The sequence below is a fragment of the Bos javanicus genome, chromosome 8 (genome assembly GCF_032452875.1).
Source record: "Bos javanicus breed banteng chromosome 8, ARS-OSU_banteng_1.0, whole genome shotgun sequence".
Lineage (NCBI taxonomy): Eukaryota > Metazoa > Chordata > Mammalia > Artiodactyla > Bovidae > Bos > Bos javanicus.
The window spans coordinates 39,767,213-39,789,105 of NC_083875.1; the positions used below are offsets into that span (position 1 = coordinate 39,767,213).

The following is a 21,893-nucleotide window of genomic DNA, read 5'->3' on the forward strand; positions in this document are numbered from 1 at the left end:
GATGGGGAAACAGTGGAAACAGTGTCAGACTTTATTTTTGGGGGCTCCAAAATCACTGCAGATGGTGATTGTGGCCATGAAATTAAAAGACGCTTACTCTTTGGAAGGAAAGTTATGACCAACCTAGATAGCATATTGAAAAGCAGAGACATTACTTTGCCAACAAAGGTCCGTCTAGTAAAGGCTATAGTTTTTCCTGTGATCATGTATGGATGTGAGAGTTGGACTGTGAAGAAAGCTGAGTGCTGAAGAATTGATGCTTTTGAACTGTGGTGTGAAGAAGACTCTTGAGAGTCCCTTAGACTGCAAAGAGATCCAACCAGTCCATCCTAAAGGAGATCAGTCCTGGGTGTTCATTGGAAGAACTGATGCTGAAGCTGAAACTCCAATACTTTGGCTACCTCATGGGAAGAGTTGACTCATTGGAAAAGACCCTGATGCTGGGAGGGATTGAGGGCAGGAGGAGAAGGGGACGACAGAGGATGAGATGGCTGGATGACATCACCAACCTGATTGACATGAGTTTGGGTAAACTCCGGGAGTTGGTGATGGACAGGGAGGCCTGGCGTGTTGCGGTTCATGGGGTTGCAAAGAGTTGGACATGACTGAGCAACTGAACTGAACTGAACAGCAGGTACATGATAAGTGCTATTATTTTTTAAAGACCTAGATTATGTCTATAAATATTCAAGAATACAGTATATTTATTAGTTATTTCTCCTCTCTAACACCCCACACATGCACGCACATGCACATATGCACACACGCGTGCATGCACACACATACACACACACCATTCTGTGCAGTGGATGCTGAATGAATTAACCAGACATTCTTTCCTGTCCTCTGGAAAACTGAGATCTAAAATAGATACAAGTGACACTGAGAGCACCAGGAAGACACAAGGACAAATTGTCCAACTGTTTCAGACTATAGCTAAAAATAAATGTTAACTACATATGCAAGCACAAGGGAATGCAAAAAGTAACCTGTTGATTTTTGGTGAAAGGAAGAGAGGGTGGGCACTAGCTTTCAATGGCTAGTCTTTAAGAAATAGAATTTTGATACCATCTTTGAAGTAAAGACATATATACGGCCCACATATGAATAAACATTTTTTTCTTAAATTTTTGGGAGGAGTATAAATGAGTACAAATGGTGAAAAGTGATTTTTTTACTAAAATAATGGTAACAGCCACATGGAAAACATCAAGTATGTATGACTTACTAAGTGTTTTCTAGGTACTGAGTTCATGTTCCGCACTTTTACATTCTGTGGAGGTGGAAGGAATATTCAAGCCCCTTTCCACAACTTTTGCCTTTTGAGAGCCTTCCTTGTGTGTCTCTATGTTATGAGTTGCTAATTTGATTGTGTTAGTCACTCAGTCGTCTCTGACTCTTTGCTACTCCATTAACTGTAGCCTGTCACATTCCCCTGTTCCTGGAATTCTTCAGGAAAGAATACTGGAATGCATAACCCCTTCTCCAGAGAATCTTTCCCACCCAGGGATTGAACCTGGATCTTCTGCTTCACTCACTTGGTCATGGGTCACCAGAGAGCAGGATGACTGTACCTCGAAGAGCTGTTTATAACCTGTGGCCTTTTCTTGAAGTTCTCTGTTCCATGCCACTAAGCATACTTGGTCAGGCCTGCTGGGCTGCCTGCCTCAAAAAGCTCTCACATTTTCCTCACTCACACTACTCCAGCTTTTGTTTGTGGCTGAGTGGTGGGGCAGATTTTCTTATCTCTGAGGCTGGATGGATGAGTGACTTCAGGGTCTGATTGCAAATCTGGACTCAGTTTAAGACCAGGGAACAAGAAACCAGAAGTCCCTATTCTGAGTTATGTTCTCCAGTGCAGATTATAAGAGAAGGCTCAATGTAGGGAGAGGCAAAAGGAAAAAATTATGTGTTAATCCAGTTATTATTTTAAAAACTGGAGCTCATTTCCCATTTGGCTACTAATTACTCTGGGTATATCTCACTTAGTCAAGAACTTAGAGACAACTGGGGTGAGTAGCTCTAAACCTGACTCCATCACCTTAATATACCTCCTCTCACTTAAACTGTCCTACACTATTGGTGGGAATGTAAATTGCTATAGTCATGATGGAGAACAGGATAGAGGATCCTTAAAGCAGAATTACCATATGATCCGGCAATCCCACCCATGGGCATATATCCAGAAAAGATGAAAACTCTAATTTGAAAAAATATATGCATTGCAATGTTCACTACAGCACTATTTACAATTGCCAAGATATGGAAGGAATATAAATGTTCATTGGCAGATGAATTGGTAAAGAAAGAAGATGTGGTGTATGTGTGTGTTCAGTTCAGTTCAGTTGCTCAGTCATGCCTGACTCTTTGTGACCCATGGACTGCGCAGCACACCAGACTTCCCTGTCTATCACCAACTCCTGGAGCTTGCTCAAACCCATGTCCATTGAGTCAGTGATGCCATCCAACCATCTCATCCTCTGTCATCCCCTTCTCCTCCTGCCTTCAATCTTTCCCAGCAGCAGGGTCTTTTCCAATGAGTCAATTCTTCACATCAGGTGGCCAAAGTACTGGAGTTTCAGCTTCGGCATCAGTCCTTCCAAAGAATACTCAGGACTGCTTTTCTTTAGGATTGACAGGTTGGACCTCCTTGCAGCCCAAGGGATTCTCAAAAATCTTCTCCAACACCAAGTTCAAAAGCATCACTTCTTTGGTGCTCAGCTTTCTTTATAGTCCTCCTCTCACATCCATACATGACTACTGGAAAAACCATAGCTCTGACTAGACGGATCAGTGTTGGCAAAGTAATGTCTCTGCTATTTAATATGCTATCTAGGTTGGTTGTGGCGTTCCTTCCAAGGAACAAGAGTCTTTTAATTTCATGGCTGCAATCACAATCTGTAGTGATTTTGGAGACCAAGAAAATAAAAAGTCTGTCACCGTTTCCACTGTTTCCTCATCTATTTGCCATGAAGTGATGGGACCGGATGCCATGATCTTAGTTTCTTGAATGTTGAGTTTTAAGCCAACCTTTTCACTCTCCTCTTTCACTTTCATCAGAAGTCTCTTCAGTTCCTCTTCATTTTCTGCCATAACGGTGGTCATCTGTATATGTGAGGTTATTGATATTTCTCCCAGCAATCTTGATTCCAGATTGTGCTTCATCCAGCCCAGCATGATGTACTCTGCATATAAGTTAAATAAGCAGGGTGACCATACACAGTCTTGATGTACTCCTTTCCCAATTCGGAACCAGTTGTTCCATGTCTTGTTCTAACTGTTGCTTCTTGACCTGCATATAGATTTCTCAGGAGGCAGGTAAGGTGGTCTGGTATTTCCATCTCTTTAAAACTTTTCCACAGATTGTTGTGATCTACACAGTTAAAGGCTTTGGTGTAATCAATAAAGCAGGAGTAGATGTTTTTCTGAAAAACTCTTGCTTTTTCTATGATCCAATGGATGTTGGCAATTTGATCTTTGTTTTCTCTGCCTTTTCTAAATCCAGCTTGAACATCTGGAAGTTCACAGTTCATGTACTGTTGAAGCCTGGCTTGGAGAATTTTTAGCATTACTTTGCTAGCCTGTGAAAGTGAAAGTGAAGTCGCTCAGTCGTGTCTGACTCTTTGCGACCCCATGGACCGTAACCCACCAGGCTTCTCCATCTATGGGATTTTCCAGGCAAGAATACTGGAGTGGGTTGCCATTTCCTTCTCCAGGAGATCTGCCTGACCCAGGGATTGAGCCCGGGTCTCCCGCATTGTAGGCAGACGCTTTACTGTCTGAGCCATGAGTGCAATTGTGCAGTAGTTTGAACATTCTTTAGCATTGCCCTTCTTCAGGATTAGAATGAAAATTGATCTTTTCCAGTCCTGTGGCCATGGCTGAGTTTTCCAAGTTTGCTGGCATATTGAGTTTTCCAAAGTTCTGCCGTATGTAGCACTTTCACAGCATCATCTTTTAGGATTTGAAACAGCTCAACTGCAATTTCATCACCTTCATTAGTTTTGTTCATAGAGATGCTTCCTAAGGCCCAGTTGAATTTACATTCCAGGACGTCTGGCTCTAGGTGAGCGATCATACCATCCTGATTATCTGGGTCATGAAGATCTTTTTTGTATAGTTCTTCTGTGTATTCTTCCCACTTCTTCTTAATATCTTCTGCTTCTGTTAGGTCCATACCATTTCTGTCCTTTATCGAGCCCATCTTTGCATGAAATGTTCTCTTGGTATCTCTAATTTTCTTGAAGAGATCTCTAGTCTTTCCCATTCTGTTGTTTTCCTCTATTTCTTTGCATTGATCACTGAGGAAGGCTTTCTTATCTGTCCTTGCTATTCTTTGGAACTCTGCATTCAAATGGATATACCTTCCCTTTTCTCCTTTGCCTTTCATTTCTCTTCTTATCCCTGCTATTTGTAAGGCATCCTCAGACAACCATTTTGCCTTTTTGCATTTCTTTTTCTTGGGGATGGTCTTGATCAATGCCTCCTGTACCATGTCACAAACCTCCGTCCATAGTTCTTCAGGCACTCTTTCTATCAGATCTAATCCCTTCAATCTATTTATCACTTCCACTGTATGATCATAAGGACTTTGATTTAGGTCATACCTGAATGGTCAAGTGGTTTTCCTTTCTTCAATTTCAGTCTGAATTTGGCAATAAGGAGTTCATGATCTGAGCCACAGTCTGCTCCTGGTCTTGTTTTTGCTGACTGTATAGAGCTTCTCCATCTTTGGCTTCAAAGAATATAGTCAATCTGACTTCACTATTGACCATCTGGTAATGTCCATGTGTAGAGTTTTCTCTTATGTTGTTGGAAGAGGGTGTTTGCTATGACCAGTGCGTTCTCTTGGCAAAACTCTGTTAGCTTTTCCCTACTTCATTTTGCACTCCAAGGCCAAAGTGTGTGTGTGTGTATAAAATATAACTCAGCCATAAAAAACAATGAAATAAAATTTAAATTAAAAAAAACAATGAAATGATGTCATTTGCAGTAACTTGGATGAAACTAGAGATTAGCATACTAATTGAAATAAGTCAAAGACAAATATCATGATATCACTTATATGTGGGATCTAAAAATATGATACAAATGAATTTATTTACAAAACAGAAGTAGATTCATAGACATAGAAAACAAAGTTATGGTTACTATAGGGGGATGGGGCAAAGGGATAATTTAGGAGTTTGGGATTAATAGATACACACTGCTGCTGCTGCTGTTTAGTTGCTAATTCATGTCTGACTCTTTACGACCCCATGGACTATAGCCTTCCAGGCCCCTCTGTCCATGGGATTTCCCAGGCAAGAATACTGGAGTGGGTTGATATGTCCTTCTCCAGGGGCTCTTTCCAACCCAGAGATCAAATTCATGTCTCCTGTATTGGTAAGCGGATTCTTTACCACTGAGCCACTTGGGGAGCCCTAGATATACACTGCTGCTGCTGCTGCTGCTGCTGCTGCTGCTAAGTGGCTTCAGTCGTGTCCGACTCTGTATGACCCCATAGACGGCAGCCCACCAGGCTCCTCCGTCCACAGGACTCCCCAGGCAAGAATACTGGAGTGGGTTGCCGTTTCCTTCTCCACAGATATACACTACTATATATAAAATAGACGATCTACAAATAGTTACTGTATAGCACAGGAAATTATATTCAAAATATGTAATAACCTATAATGGAAAAGAATTGGGAAAAGAATATATATATATATACACCACATATCTATATATATACATATATACATACATATAAAACTGAATCACACACAAAACTAACATAACATTGTAAATCAACTATTCGTCAATGAAAAAATAAAATACATTTTTTTAAAAAGAACGAGCAAGGTCTGAGGGAGAGGCATGAGCCCACATCCTTCATTTACATAACATTAAAGAAGTCTCCCCATCTTATTTGGGAAGTGGGTAAAAACACATCATTATCAGCAACACACAATGGGGAAGCTGGACTCAGGGGTGATATTCTTAGGAAAATATGAGTAAATTTTAGAATTTCAGAGGTGGCAGTGATCTTAAAATTCAATTAGTCCAACTTCCTGCTCAACAAAAAGTATCTTCTCCAGCAGCTTTGCTAGATGACTATCTTGAATGTTTCACATGCACTTGGAAACAATGTGTATTCTGTAGTTGTTGGGCATGAGTTTTATATAAGTCAATGAAAATGGCTAATGCTGTTCTACTCTCTTGTTTTCTTTTTGGATATTCTACCAGTTATAATAGAGACGAGTTGAAATCTCCAAATATGATTATGGATCAGTTTATTTCTCCTTTTAGGTCTGTCAAATTTTGTTTTATACACTTTGAAGCTATATGGTTAGATGTATATACATTTAGGATTGTTATATCTTCTTGCTGAATTGATTTTTTTCTATCATTATGAAATGTCCCTTTTTCTCTTTAATAATATTTTTTTTTCCTTGATATTGGTAACCTGCTAGATAACTAACTTTTGGTTAAATACACTTACGTATGGAAGCTCCTACTTCCAGAATTAGTCCTTGCAGTGATTAGACAATAAGAAAGTTAAACTTTCATTGGGAAGATTATCTTGACACCAAGTCAAATTTTGCCTCATGGTAGCTTTAACCCATTGGTACTTACTTGTCTGGTTTAGCAAAACAACACATGGTAAGCATACTAGTTAAGAACATGGGCCTTAGAGTCCAAAAGTTTTGACTAGACTTCAGTGCTGCTTACATAACCTGTCAAGCCTTAAGCCTCATTAGTAAAATAAGCACAGTATTACTTATCCTTAACTGTAGTGTTAGAATGATAAATGAGTTAGGTACCTAGAACGTATTAAATAGTCAATTAGTACTGGTAATTATTATCTCTTCCTGCTTTCACTAATTGCTGACTTGCCTCACTATTCTCCATTTGGCTTCTCAGTCTGTTTCATCAAAAGAATTACTACTTTCTGATTTCAGTTTCCACTGGTTTAAATGCTTTCTGTTATTCTGCTATTTCTGACTATATGATTCAAATGTTACTGGCAACTTTAGCATTTCTGAAATAAAGTTGCCAGTAACATTTGAATCATATAGTATATGATATTATTATATTATAGCACTATATTATCTACTGTACATAGTATTATCTGCTTTATCATCATAATGACCATAACTAAGGTGGAAAAAAATGTAGTTTTAAATGCCTTAAATTTAAAGAGTCCTGGCAGGTTTCTAGTAGTCATTAAAAGAAATATTTTAGGACTGCTCTCAATTGGTCTGTTAAATGACCTGGAGAGGAACATCAGGTTAAACAGTTTGTAATTTCCAGGAGCTTTCCCACCCCTCAAAATTCAGGATATTGTTTTCTTAACTCAGGCTTTCCTTATTCCCTTCTGTTTCCCCAGGGAGAAAAGACAGAGCAGAGATTTAGCCTCATTACTAAGTTATTTTAGCAAATGCTTTTTTTCTGGGTCTAGAAGCTAAATGTACAGACATCATTTCACTACGAAGATGTTTCTCTTGGGCTATCTCCTCCCTATGCTGTTTGTCTTCCCCTTCTTAGGGTGAGGGCTGTTTCTCTCTATGATGCCTTATTCCTCCACTTTTTGATGAAGTTGTACTCTATCCTGGGCCTTTCTGTTGATTTAAAGAAATTCTGCCAAGCCTTAGCCTGCTCAGGCCTTCAGGATGGTTTGGCCCTTCTATTCTTAGCTTCTGCTCTATGTCTGTCTGGGATCCATGCACAGGCCGGTTCTCAGCCACTGTGCTCAATCCCTTGCTTCTCAGGGCTGCTGTGCTCTCCTCTTCCATCATGCTGCTTGACCTTCCTCTGACAGATATCTAATCTTGGGTTGCAACCTGGCATTTCAAAAACTGCAGCCTTCTGTTACTTTTATAAACTCTTTAGCCATGCTATCTGGTGTTTTTTTTCCTGTCCTTATGAAATCAATCCTCTTTTCACCATACTTATTATGAACTGTTGTCCAGACATCAAAGAAAATATTATAAATCTATTTTCAAGTATATGCCAAAAATTAGGCATTTTAAAGACAAACACATCCTCCCTCTAGTCTTGTTCTATTTAAGTGCACCCTAACTGGGGTCCCAGATCTCCCGTGTTTCTTTCAGAGACCCCCAATTAGGGCAGAATATCCTTAGGTGCTTAACTTCAACCTCCTTTTTTTTTTTCCCTTTTTGCTTGCATTCCTCCTAAAACAATTGTGATGTAGTGTGCTCCCTCTCACATATTTATTAAGTTTATTCTTGGAATATTTCATAGGTTTCTATATTGGAAAAATATATAATGTTTAGCATTTTATGAACACATATTTTCATTAAGGCATTTCACTCATTCACAAATGTATCCAACATCACCTTGATATCAAAGAAGGTGTCTTTAATACACACCACCATCCACTGAAAAATACAGGGCTTCCCTGGTGGTCCAGTGGTTAAGAATCCTCCTTGCAATGCAGGGGACACCCGTTTGACCCCTGGTCTGTGAAGATCCCCCATGCGGCAGAGCAACTAAGCGTGTGAGCCACAACTACTGAAGCCCATGTGCCTTGAACCTGTGCTCCACAGTAAGAGAAGCCACTGCAATGAGAAGCCCACACACCACAACTAGAGAAAGTCCACATATGGCAACGAAGATCCAGTACAGCCAATAAATAATAAATAAATATATTCATAAAAAAAGAAAAATAAATGGTCGGAACTTTTCTTTCTATTAATATTCCTTAAATATCAGTTCCCATTCCACTTCTACAGAATTTTATCCTAATGCAACATGTTTGATCACTCCTTTGGTGGTTATCCTTTTGTTTCTTTGCAGTAACAAAAATGAATAGCTATTGAAATTAAATTTTTTTCTTGTGACAATGAGGCTTTAAGTGTTCAAATTTTTCTTCAGCATTGAGGTCTAGTTTCCATTATTATCAGCACATGTAAAATCAAAACAAATATTATGAATATTGACAATTATTAAACTTAAGAAAAGTTTACTGGAAAGGTATCTCTTAATGGTATGGATGGGATTCTCATTTTCTATCTGTGCATGAGGACACAAATGACTTAAAAGTTGGAATGAGACAATCTTCAGAATCAATTCTATTTCTGTTTTTCATTTTTTGTAGCTATAAGTGCTAAGGAATCATGCTCATATGATAAATAGGTGGGCATGGAAGGAGTTCAGTTATAGTAATATTTCATTCTTTGAAAGCCTTATGATTTATATAACAAAAGTATTTCTTTTTTTTTATTAGCTATTAACTGTATTAGGGACTCCTTCAATTTTGCTGAAAACAGAGAATTTGATACTTCCTGGTTTGCTGAAGGATTTGTTAGTCATTACAATTTGGTAAGATATCAATATTTCCAGTCATTCTTTTGTTTGGCACTATGGAAGTTTTTACACCTCGGAGCAAAGCACTATATTCATGATGGGTGAGAGGTAGGCTTTATATGAAGTGGGTAAAGCAAAATTAAAAGAGGAAGTGTTTTAGGGGAACCCCAAGAGCCTTGCCTGGAAGACACATTCTCAGGCACAGTCAATTTAGGGAAAGAGTATTTGAGGAAGATGAAAATCTAGAAACTAATTTCCTAAAACTGTCTATGTGTATGCATCCCATAGAAGGTCTTTGTGATCCCATATAGTCTAGCTGGACAATCATTAAAGGTATAAGGGATTAATAATTAATTAATTAAGGTTTGAGTCATCCTGCCAAGTCATCCCTGATCTAGGTGAGGAAGCAGGCAGAGTGCCTTTCCATGGATGAGGGACACCCCTCAGCCAGAGCAAGAAAGACTGGGACTGGTATCAAATTGCCCAAATACCCTACATGCATTAAAGCATGCCCACAAAGATCAACAAACACGGGGCAGTGATTTTGGGGTGTAGATATCCAAGGACACTAGGAGATCATGAGGATGTTGAGCTCTCTCTCCAACCATTGATTAAACTCAGACTAATGTCAATGTCTGGAGCTCCTCCCAGCTGATTGTAGAAAATGCAGTAAAGGTAGAAGGAGGCTACATCCAGGCTCAGGGCTTTCTTGATGATTCACTGTTAGTTGATGTGTAAGAGGGCACTGTCCTTGCGGGAACTGAGGGTCTTTGAACCAAATCTCTGGACACCCACCATATGCCAGGCATCATGCTCAGTTTTTTACGTTATCTCTTTTAATTTTTACAGTAATCTTATGTGGTAGATGCTACTATTGCTGCTGCTACTGCTAAGTCACGTCAGTTGTGTCCGACTCTGTGCGACCCCATAGACAGCAGCCCACCAGGCTCCCCCATCCCTGGGATTCTCCAGGCAAGAACACTGGAGTGGGTTGCCATTTCCTTCTCCAATGCATGAAAGTGAAAAGTGAAAGTGAAGTCGTTCAGTCATGTCCGACTCTTAGCGACCCCGTGGACTGCAGCCTATCAGGTTTCTCCGTCCATGGGATTTTCCCATGAGGTGGGGTGCCATTGCCTTCTCCAGCTACTATTGCTATTCTTTTATAAATAAGAAAAATTCCAGATTATGATAACCTCATATATTCAGATGACACCACCCTTATGGCAGAAAGCAAAGAAGAACTAAACAGCCTCTTGATGAAAGTGAAAGGAGAGTGAGAAAGTTGGCTTAAAAGTCAACATTCAGAAAACGAAGATCATGGCATCCAGTCCAATCACATCATGGCAAATAGGCGGGGAAACAATGGAAACAGTGACAGACTTTATTTTGGGGGGCTCCAAAATCACTGCAGATGGTGACTGCAGCTATGAAATTAAAAGATTCTTGTTCCTTGGAAGGAAAGCTATGACCAACCTAGACAGCATATTAAAAAGCAGAGACATTATTTTGCCAACAAAGATCCATCCAGTCAAAGCTATGGTTTTTTTAGTAGTCATGTATGGTTGTGAGAGTTGGACTATAAAGAAAGCTGAGCACTGAAGAACTGGTGCTTTTGAAGTGTGGTGTTGGAGAAGACTCTTGAGAGTCCCTTGGACTGCAAGGAGATCCAACCAGTCCATCCTAAAGGAGATCAGTCCTGAATACTCATTGGAGAACTGACGCTGAAGCTGAAACTCCAATACTTTGGCCACCTGATGAGAAGAACTGACCCATTGGAAAAGACCCTGATGCTGGGAAGGATTGAAGGCAGGACGAGAAGGGGATGACAGAGGATGAGCTGGTTGGATGGCATCACCAACTCAACGGACATGAGTTTGAGTGAGCTCCGGGAGTTCGTGATGGACAGGGAAACCTGGAGTGCTGCAGTCCATGGGGTCACAGAGTCGGACAGAACTGAGCGACTGAACTCTGATGAAAATCGAAATAACCCACTCAAGGTCACAGGTGAAAACAACATTCACCCTCATGTCTAATTATACCAGTTTGTCCTTCTTTATTCCAGATTGTAAAATCACACCACAGCTGTCAAGGTCAATGGTCTTTAGGGACCAAAATTCGGAGACTCTCCAGAAGACAGAAGAGATCCTCTGAGGTCTAGTGGCAGAGGAAAACTGACATAGTTTACCTCAGAGCAGTTAGTAAAGGCTGAGACACACAAGCTGATTGACAGAGCCAAATCTACTTTTCTATAGTTGTTATGTCTTTGCTCAAGTGACCTTTTCCAGAACAAACAGCAACTTGAAGATTCTCTTCTGATTTAGGTTCTTGGCTCATGTTGTAGTGGAGAGAGCCCTCAACTCAGAGGAATGGAGACAGCTACTGAATTGGCTCCCTCAGGCTACCTATTTCAGTTCTCTGAACTTCAGCTGTTTTCTGTGCAATAGATAAGACTGAGGCTAGAGTAGCATTTCCCAAACATTTTAGACTATGACCCAGAGTGAGAAAGAATTTATTATACCACAAGCCAAGATGCACACCCACATGTGTGTGCATGCGTGCACACACACACACACACATCCCCTCTGAAATAGTTTGTGATGCCCTGATATATTCAATTCTATTCATTTATTAATTTTATTGGTAAAAAGCCCACTTTTGTCACTTTTAAACTGATATTTTAAACTTTTAATGGGTAGCAAATCATAGTTTAAAAAACTCTGGACTCTGAAAGAGTAGTATAATATCAAGCCAATATCGTTCCTGTGAATTAGGTAAAACTTATCTTTGGTACCCTCCCAACTTACAGAGAGTCATTTTCCTGGCTTTCTCTAGACCCGTTTTATTCCCTCTACCCCTATTTACCCTCACCTCCATTGCTTTATACATAGATATGAAAAACTACTTCTGAGCAGGTGCTTTTGTCTTCTCTGAGGTAGCTTTTTCTCTTTATAATCATCGTCCCAGTTTTTGCTTGGGCTAGCTTCAGTGGACTTGTTACTTGCAGCTAACACAGGTCCTGCATTGGAGAGGTGCCTCCGTGGATTCCAGTCCCTGAAAGTACTCACCTTTGACTTTCAGCGTCAGGTACTTGTAGTCCCAGGCAATCCCATAGATGATCAGGCAGCGGTACTGCCCTGCATCCTTCAGCTGGATTCGGGGGATGAGGAACAAGGCCTTCCCCAGGGGCAGCTGCTCCTCCAGCAAAGTGGTTCTTTCACTGAGCAAGACTGTATCATTTTCCACTTTTTGCAAACTGGCTTTTAAAATCCCGAGTTCCACAGGACCTCCAGTGTCAAAATCACACTCCAAGGTCACATTGCTGCCGTAGTCTACCATGTACATTTCCTTTGGGATGGTCACTGTGAACAAAGCTGAACAGAAAATAAGACATTCCCCACTGTCTGCCTTCACATTTCAGTTCTGTTCAGAGTGGGGGAGCTGAGGAGACCCATACAACCTTGGTTTCCCAGGAGACATCTATCAGTATCTGGGCATTTGCAGAAGTTCTTTTCTATCCCTTGCCCTATCCACTTTGTGGAAGAGTGTGATTCTTGATCCCTGCTCTTGCCTCTCAACACTCATCACCTGTACAGCTGACTGGCCTCCTGCTCCCATGATCCAAGCTCATTTTCTTTATATGGATCAAATTACATCATTCCCTGCCAAATTTTACCTCCTCTCAGCAGCTGCTGCTGCTGCTGCTGTTGCTAAGTCGCTTCAGTCGTGGCCAACTCTGTGCAACTCCATGGACGGCAGCCCACCAGGCTCCCCTGTCCCTGGGATTCTCCAGGCAAGAACACTGGAGTGGGTTGCCATTTCCTTCTCCAACGCATCAAAGTGAAAAGTGAAAGTGAAGTCACTCAGTCGTGTGCGACTCTTAGCGACCCCATGGACTGCAGCCTACCAGGCTCCTCCGTCCATGGGATTTTCCAGGCAAGAGTACTGAAGTGGGGCCATTGCCTTCTCCACAGAGATAGTAATAATAACAACTATCAACTGTTGAATTCTTACTAGGTGGTGGGCCTCTGCTAACACATGATCTCTTTTAGTCTCCCAGCAAGACAATGAGGTAGAGCCATCTTCTTTTTAGAAAACGAAACTGACACAGAATGGTTAAACAACTGCCTAAGATTGCACAGCCAGGATCAGACCTAGGTATTGCTAAGTTCAAGTGCTCTTGACCACTACATCATACAAGCCCACTGTAGAAATGTCTTTTCTACTAATACTAATACTTAATGTATATCTACCATGTGTCGGCCACTGTTCTAGACTCTAAACCATATCATTCAATATTGAAAATGCAACCATAAAATATGCATAATCATGACTGTTTTATAGTTAAAGAAACTGGGTCAAAGAGGTTTGTTTCAGGATGCACAATTAGTAAAGTTAAAATTCAGAGCCAGTCAGATGGTTGACTTCAAAATCTATAGTTTTTGAAACAGTAGTTCCCAAAATGTGAGGCATATACCTCAAGAAGTATGCACAATGATTTTACATATGAAAGAATCAAGGCCCAAAGGGAGTTGGGTTATGCAGAGAAGAATTTATCCCCTCTTCAATTCTATTTCAATCTTTCAAATTACATACAATTTGCAACTAGACTTTCACATTTCTAACAATGGTTATTTTTCCTTTTAATAAAACAAGAAGCGCTCAGACAGATATTATCAGGGTAGACTTTAAAGCACCACTTTACTTTTATTGCATTTATTTTTGCTCATATCTTCTATTTACTAGTATCATTGATACTGGTTTTCCATTTACCACAGGGGTAGATTGTTTTGTTCAAAAAATAAAAGCTCAGTTGATTTAGATAATTCTATAAAAACAATAGTGCAAAGAGTAGTCAAACATGGCAAAACTAATGAAAGTAGTGTATGCATGAATAAATTGTGAGAGACTGTACAAAATTATGCTGTTTCCATCAATAACGAATGGGGAGTCATTAAGACTGCGGGTACCATCTCAAAGTAGCTTCTGAATTATGACAGAAGATTAGATCAAATTATGTTCAGTAGGACTTGCTTCATTAATCCATTCATTTAATTAATTCAAAACTTTCATTTAACAAATATTTGGGGATAGCTTCTAGAACACGCTATTTAAGGGGTTGCTTCCACATAAAACATAGTATGAAAAGAGCTTGGGATTTAGTGACAGATGAACCTGGGTTCAAATTCTGAGTGTATCCAGATTATGAACCCTTTGATCTTGATCAAACCTCTATGAGTCTCGGCCTCTTTATCTGCAAAGGTCCAAGGTTAAATCTACCTGTCAGCAGTGTGGTGAAAACTAGATAAACAGCACAAAATGGCTTATTTTGGCAGGTAGTAGGTAGTCAGCAAACATTGGTTCCTTTCTTTTCTACCATGCTTTAGTTCTTGAGAAAGTGGTGTTCTGACCATCCTGGACAACAGATTTCACAGTAAAAATAGACTGGGGGTTTTCAGTTGCTCGAATGATTCACATTGAAATTCTCTTCTGACTGGAGTTTTTCCTCCTACCATCCTGCAAATCTTTGAAGGCAGTGCAGGTTGAATTTGTTTTGGTGTCTCCAGTGCCTAGCACATACTAAATTCTAGTTAGAGGTTTAACATATAAGTGACAAAAGAAGGAGAGGAAGAGAAAAAAAAGGATGAGCCTACCCATATTTGCAAAGAGTAGGACATGATTGAGAGACTGAGTATGCATGAACCCATATTCACTTCTGTTTTCCTCTCATCAAACTTCATTTTGCCCTAAATTGCACAAACCGGCATTCTTAATCACCACCCAATGCACCTGTTAGTGTAGTGCACAATATGAATTTTATTAAAAATAAGTGATGAGTTTATATCTTTCTTCCAAACCCTGTTTTAACCACAGCTAGAACATGAACGTGCCTTTCTAACAGAAAGGAGTTCACATCTGCCTGGTATTTTTTGGTACAGAATGGGGGTCGGGGCAGTGCTTCTGTATAAAACAATGCTAATTAAGCTTGCATTTTCTTGGCCACATTGAGAAGACTCTGGGATGATACATGTGAAAAAAGACACTGTGCTTCTAAATTTCCCATACGATTCCATTTTGTGGAATGCCCTGAACACTTGTAATAACTCTCCCCCAAGTCTCCGTAATAGGATACTCCTAAAAGTAGATTCCTAGAATCATCTCCAAATATTTGTTAAGTCCTCTTATACCTAAAACAGAGCTACCTGTTTTATTCACTCATCAAATATGTATTAACTATCTTCTATGTGTCTGGTTTAGAAATTTATACTACTTTTACTCTCTTCATTCCTTCCAAAGAAATCCCAGGGCTGATCTCCTTCAGAATGGACTGGTTGGCCTGGTGTGCTGCGACTCATGGGGTTGCAAAGAGTCAGACATGACTGAGTGACTGATCTGATCTGATCTGATCTTACTCTCGTCATAGTACTTCCTTCTCTTTTATTATACGATAAAAGAAGAACAAGAAACAAGATAAAACAAGAAACAGGGAAGAGAAATGGGGCTTGCAGGTAAAGTTAGTTGCTGAGTCTGAGATTTAACAAGAATCAGAGGACTTTGGTGTAGTCTGTATTGGATTTATTTAGCAAATTTATTTACCACACTTACACTTTCTTCTCGTGAGAGAAGGAACACCTGTAACTTCCTCTGGAACTCCCCACAGCATACAGCAGAACTCCCCTCTTCACTGTTTGGGCCTTTGACAAAAACCCATTTTCTGCTTGCTTTTCCCCTCTGCCTTCTACAGAGTGTAAGAGTATATACACACATGGAACCCTTTATGGAAGCATGAAGTGTGCTATCTCTCAGGCAGGTGACATTTTCTGGCTAACATTCACAAGAGGAAAGGGCAATTGGCAAACATGAGTCATGTATCTGAGTCACTCAGAATAACTAGAAGATTGTTAGTTGGTCTAATTTTCCCACAATTGAAGTTTTTAAAACATGCAAAGCTTTCAGCTTGATTACTTGATATAAAATAAGTTTAGGAAAGCAGTACAGTTTTGCAATCCTAAAGTATTCTTGAAAGTGAAAGTGAAGTCGCTCAGTCTTGTCTGACTCTTTGCGACCCCGTGGACTGTACCCACCAGGCTTCTCTGTCCGTGGGATTTTCCAGGCAAGAGTACTGGAGTGGGTTGCCATTTCCTTCTCCAGGGGATCTTCCCGACCCAGGGATAGAATCCAAGTCTCCCGCATTGCAGGCAGACGCTTTACCCTCTGAGCCATCTTACTTATTGTAAATTACAGAGGAAATCAAAACACTTTTGCAAACAATTCTGTGAAGAGGTTTTTCTCAAGCTTGGCTGCATATTAGAGTCACTAATGAGAGGGCCTCAACCTTAGCCATAGTTGGTATCAGCTTGGGAAGCTTTTAAAACATGCTCAGACCCCACTTTGTATCCTATAAAATTAAATTCTAATCATTTCGTGAGGCCAGCATCAACTAAAAATAATTTCCTGGGAGTTTCTAATGTGCAAGGAGCATTGAGAAACCATTCAAAGTGTTGTTCTCAGTTTTCTTAGGCAGCTAGTTAGGAATGCAGAATCCCAGTCCCTTCCCAGGACTAAAGAAGCAGAACCTGCATTTTGACAAGGCTGGGGGATTCAAATGCATATTAACATTTAAGAAACAGAGTTATAACACTGGTTTGTATTTGGTCTGTTGTGTAAGATAGAGTAACAGTTAACATTTATTAAACACAATGAACCAGACACTAGGCTAAACTGTACATCTCATTTGATGTCCCCAAAGCTGCAAGACTGGAGTCACTGCACTCATTTCACAGATGGGGAAACTGAGGCTTAAAGAAAAGATGCAACTCGCCCAAAGTAAAAAAGTGGGAGCTCATGGAGTTGGAATTCACATTCATATCTCTGTGCCCTGAAAGCATGTACTTCTAACAGATATGACTATATATCTACTGGCCTGTGTATACTACGTACATTAATGAAACAGATATACTTTTCAGCTTTATACTAAGTAAAAGACATTTGTGTTCTATTTCATATGTCACATGGTTATAAAACTAAACTTCAACGTAGCACTGAACTCCTGATGTCATCAGACAAAGGAGAACACTGAAAAAGTTTCCACAACTGCAAAACTAGGCAGACGAAATATTCATTTGGTCGTCTTGACTAAATTAAAGGGTGAAGGACGTGGCTACAGCATGAAAAATTAATACATGAAGGTTCTTTAGACAGATGAAAATAGCTGGCTTGAGTAATGCTAGAGCCTTTTTGAAAGTTCTTGGGAGAAGTTTGCATTTTATTTGCAATCAGGAGTCAGCACCTGTCATATCTCCAGGAAACACAAAACAATTTATTTGCATTAACTCCCAAGATAGCTTCCTCTTTAAGCTAATTTTATACTTTTTTTCTGCATTAACAGAAACTTAAATGCTTACAGACTTCCTACCTAAGGGATTTGAAAAGTGAGGATGGGTCTAGGCGGGGAGGTGAGAGGGGATTGCTTTACGCAGCCAGTCCTCAGAAAACTCTAGTTCCTGGTTCTGGATAGATGCTGCTCTGGACACCTGACTCATGCACTTCTTTTTGCAAGAATGCTGCATGAGACATCTTGTCTACTTGAAATCCCTTCCCCAACCTGATTCTTCTGCTTTGTATATCTCAGGGGTCAGCAGATGTAGTTTTGAAGGCCGGCTATAACCTAGACAGAATGACCCAGGGTGTGGTCCCTGTCCTAGAGTGACGTCAGCATCACCATGGCCATGTGCCTCTTGAGTTTTATTCTTCTCAGATGGATGAAGAAAGAAGGAAGCATCAATGAGAGACATAAGATTGGGGTTACTTTTTCTTCCAAGACATGACGAAGTACAAAAATAAATATTTTTCTTGAATATGTCTAAGTTACAAGATGCCTTAGGTTTTGAAATGAAAATATAAGAAAAAAAAAACTGAACTACAACGCTACAGTAATAAGAGAGTGATATGAGTGAAAGCATATATACATAGATCAATAATACAGACAGAGGGCCCAGAAAAAGACTCACACAAAGAGCCAATTGCCTTTTTTTTTTACAAAGGTGCAAAGGCAATCAATAGAAAAAAGACAGTCTTTTCAATAAGTGAACAAATGGGGCTGGAGCGACTGGATGTCCATATACCAAAAAGAAAAATCCCAATCTACACTTCACAAAAATTTTTGTATACTATGCAAAAATCAACTGAAGGTGGATGGCAAACCTAAATGTAAAATGTACAACTATAAAATGTTTAGAAGAAAACATAGAAGAAAATCTTTCAGGTCATGGGTTAGGCAAAGAATCTAAAGATTCTTAGATATGACTAGCCATCAAAGAAAAAATTTGATAAATTGGATAGCTTCAAAATTAAAATCTCTCCTTTGCAAAAGACACTGTTAAGAGAATGAAAAGATGAACCACAGACTAGGAGAAAATATTTGCATATCACATATCTGATGAAGAATTTGTATCCAGAATACATAAAAAACCCTCAAAACTGAAAAATAAGAAAATAACCCAATTAAAAATGGTCAATGATTTGATATGCACTTAAGAAGATATATGGATGGGCAATAGGTACATGAAAATATGCTTATCATTGCCAGATACTAGGGAAAGGCAGATTAAACCTCAATGAGATACTTCTGTACACCTATTAGAATGTCTTTAAAAACAAAAATGACAATGTCAATACCAAGTGATGTCAAGGATGTGGAACAATTGGAACTCTCATACTTTACTGGCAGGAATGCAAAAACAGTATAGATACTAAGAACAGCTTGATGGTTTCTTATAAAGTTAAATATATACTTAATGTATGTCTCAACAATCCCACTCCTAGGTATTCACCCAAGTGAAATGAAACTCTATGCTTCCACAAAAACCTATATACAAATGTTTAAAGCAACTATATTTATAATTGCCAAAAACAGGAAACAACCCAAAAGTCCCTCAACTGGAAAATGAATAAACAAAATGTGGTGCATACAGACAGTGTGATACTAATCAGCAACAAAAAGAAATGAACTACTGATTCATATAACAATATGGGTAAATCTCAAATGCACTGTGATAAGTGAAAGCCAGGCAAAAGGAATGTCTAAAAATGATCCCATTTATATAACATTCTGGAAAATTTAAAACTATAGGATAGAGTTGGGGGGCGGTTGAGGGATGGTTTTTGTTTGTTTGGTGACAGAACCGTTCTGGGTCTTGATTGTGGTAGTGGCTATATGACTATGTGTGAGCGTGTGTGCTCAGTCATGTCCAATTCTGCGGCCCCATAGACTGTAGCCCACCAGGCTCCTCTGTCAATGCAATGTCCTGGCAAGCATACTGGAACGGGCTGCCATTTCCTATTCTAGGGCATCTTCCTGACCCAGGGATCAAACCTATGTATCCTTCATTGGCAGGTGAATTCTTTACCACTGAGCCACCTGGCAAGTGGCTATATGATTATGCATATGTCAAAACTCATAGATGCTTTTATTTAAAAAAGTATAAATTTTTATGTCAATTTAAAAATTAGTAATTTTAAAATGAAAATATTTTCTGATAGCTTTTCACTTCACACTTTAAATTATTTTACAGATAACACAGTAGACCATCCACAGAGCATTCATATAAGGAAAGAGTTAATTTCACACCTGTCTCCAAAAATCCCAGCTGGCCAGGATCCCTTAGGAAGGAAATATCAAGTGTTCATTGATATTCCCCTTACTGCAAGGGCAGGGCTGGAGTAAGCAGAATATTGGGGTGTTCTCCAAAGATGGCCCCAAGTCAATGACTCTAGTGCCAGACCCTGCTGGGCAGCCCAAGGGAGGGGGAGGAATTCTACTGGGATCACCTGGAAGAGAGGGGAAAGCTCCTCAAAAATTTATCAGTGCCAACAAAGGCATTCTTTCTCAGTCAAAGGCAGCATGTTGGATGACTTCCCATGGGATTGGGCCTGCTATTACAGAGGACCTAATTCCCTGTGTCCATTTCTGTCTTCCTCTCTTACATACTGGTGTTCACCACTGTAAAGCGCTCATGATTCTGACTGAACACATGAATGGTCTGAACTGCCTTCCTCAGGAAAGTGAAACTCCGAAACTGCTTTCCTCCTTGCCATCTATGCCCTCGAGCAGAGTATCTTCCTTCAAAATCCAAAGGCATAGCTTAAGGTTCATTTTTCATTTAGATGCAAGGAAGACTGATTTCCCAATTCAAGTAACCCACATTAATGTGTGAATGACCAATGGCTGCTACTGTTGCTTTTTAATAGAGGAAGTGTCTCTGACAGAAGAGAAAAGAACAGCTGCTTGACATCTCATCTTTCAGGACACTTAACCCATGTTCTCTTGGGTCATTTCAGCAATGATGGTCTGAATGGTCTTGTCATCTTGTTACTACGTTTACTGGAGAGTGGGGATAGATGGACCAATATTATCAGTCCCTGTTTCTGTAAGATAGGGAAACAGGTGCGCACAAGCCACCCTGGGCACCATTCTTTTGACTGCGCTTGTCATAGCCGGTAATCACCCTTTCTCTTAAAGAAAGCCTTTAGCCCAAGGACCACATTCTCATCCTCATCTTCAGCTAGGGGTCATCATCTGTTCCTTTCTCAGGACCCTCCCCAGCCTTTGACTTTTCTTACCTACTGTCTGTTGAAGCTGCAGTCCCAGGCTCAAAATTAGTAGGAGGAACATGCTCTGTACCGGATCTGAAACAGACAATTGAAAGTCTCAGAGCCTTCAGCAGTTTTGCTGGATCTCATGATCTGGTCATTTGCTCACTCCTGAAAACAATGAAATGACTGGTAAACAAATCTTTGGGGAGGCAGCAGACCATAGTAGAGTAGAGCTAGGAAGAAAAGTTAAAGGCTGATTGCCTAGAGGAGATGAGAGATAGGGTAAGAAGAAGTGAGGCACTCTGTCGATCCAAATTAGAAGCCCTTCTTCCTTTTCTTGCAACCTTTTCTGAGTATGAACCAGTCCTCATGACTGGTAACCACAAAAGCTGGTTATCTGCACCTCTTTGTTTCTTCCATAGTTTCAGTGTAGGCCTTTGAAAATCAGTCTTGTTCATCAAATGGATACTGTACACCATCATTTCCAGCTGGACTGCAACTCTGGGAACAGAGCTAGATACTCTATAAATATTTGCTAGTTGACTGAGCAGGTAAAGTTGTCAAAGCTCACAAACTTTCCCACTTAAGGACTTCTCACAGCTAAAGTAAAAGAGACAGGGTATAACACTGTCAACTTCTTTGTCTTCAAAGAGGCTTTTAAATTTTATTGGCCTTGGAAGCATTTCTTCAAGGGGAATTAATCAGACAGCGCCATACATCTGAATCAGGTAAAAGCAGAGCTGCTCTGTGTACAATGGAAAGCCAGTGAAGGATATGGATCAGGAGAATGACATGACCTCATTTACATTTTTAAAAGAAGACTTAGTTTTGGTGTAGACAATAGACTACTGTTGTAAAGGAGAGTGGGATGGGCAAGATTGGAAGCAGAACGATGAGTAAGGAATTTTTTTGCAGAGATGATGATAGTTTAGACCAGAGTAGTGGGGCCAGTGGAGATGAGAGGTGGTCTGTTGAAGGTTTTTTCCATT

At 39.9% G+C, this 21,893-nt stretch overlaps 1 protein-coding gene across 5 annotated transcripts in view; it reads right to left on the bottom strand.

Annotated features, from left to right (window-relative positions):
* The window catches only part of PDCD1LG2 (programmed cell death 1 ligand 2), a 96,913-nt gene that overhangs the window by 62,160 nt on the left and 12,860 nt on the right, over positions 1–21,893 (bottom strand). For all 5 annotated transcript variants that reach the window (XM_061425364.1, XM_061425366.1, XM_061425363.1 and 2 more), the window contains exons 2-3: positions 20,932–20,997; positions 12,378–12,683 (exon numbers count right to left, since the gene is read on the bottom strand). In XM_061425364.1, coding sequence (XP_061281348.1) covers positions 12,378–12,683; positions 20,932–20,997 — 372 coding nt within the window. The remainder of the gene's footprint in view (positions 1–12,377; positions 12,684–20,931; positions 20,998–21,893) is intronic.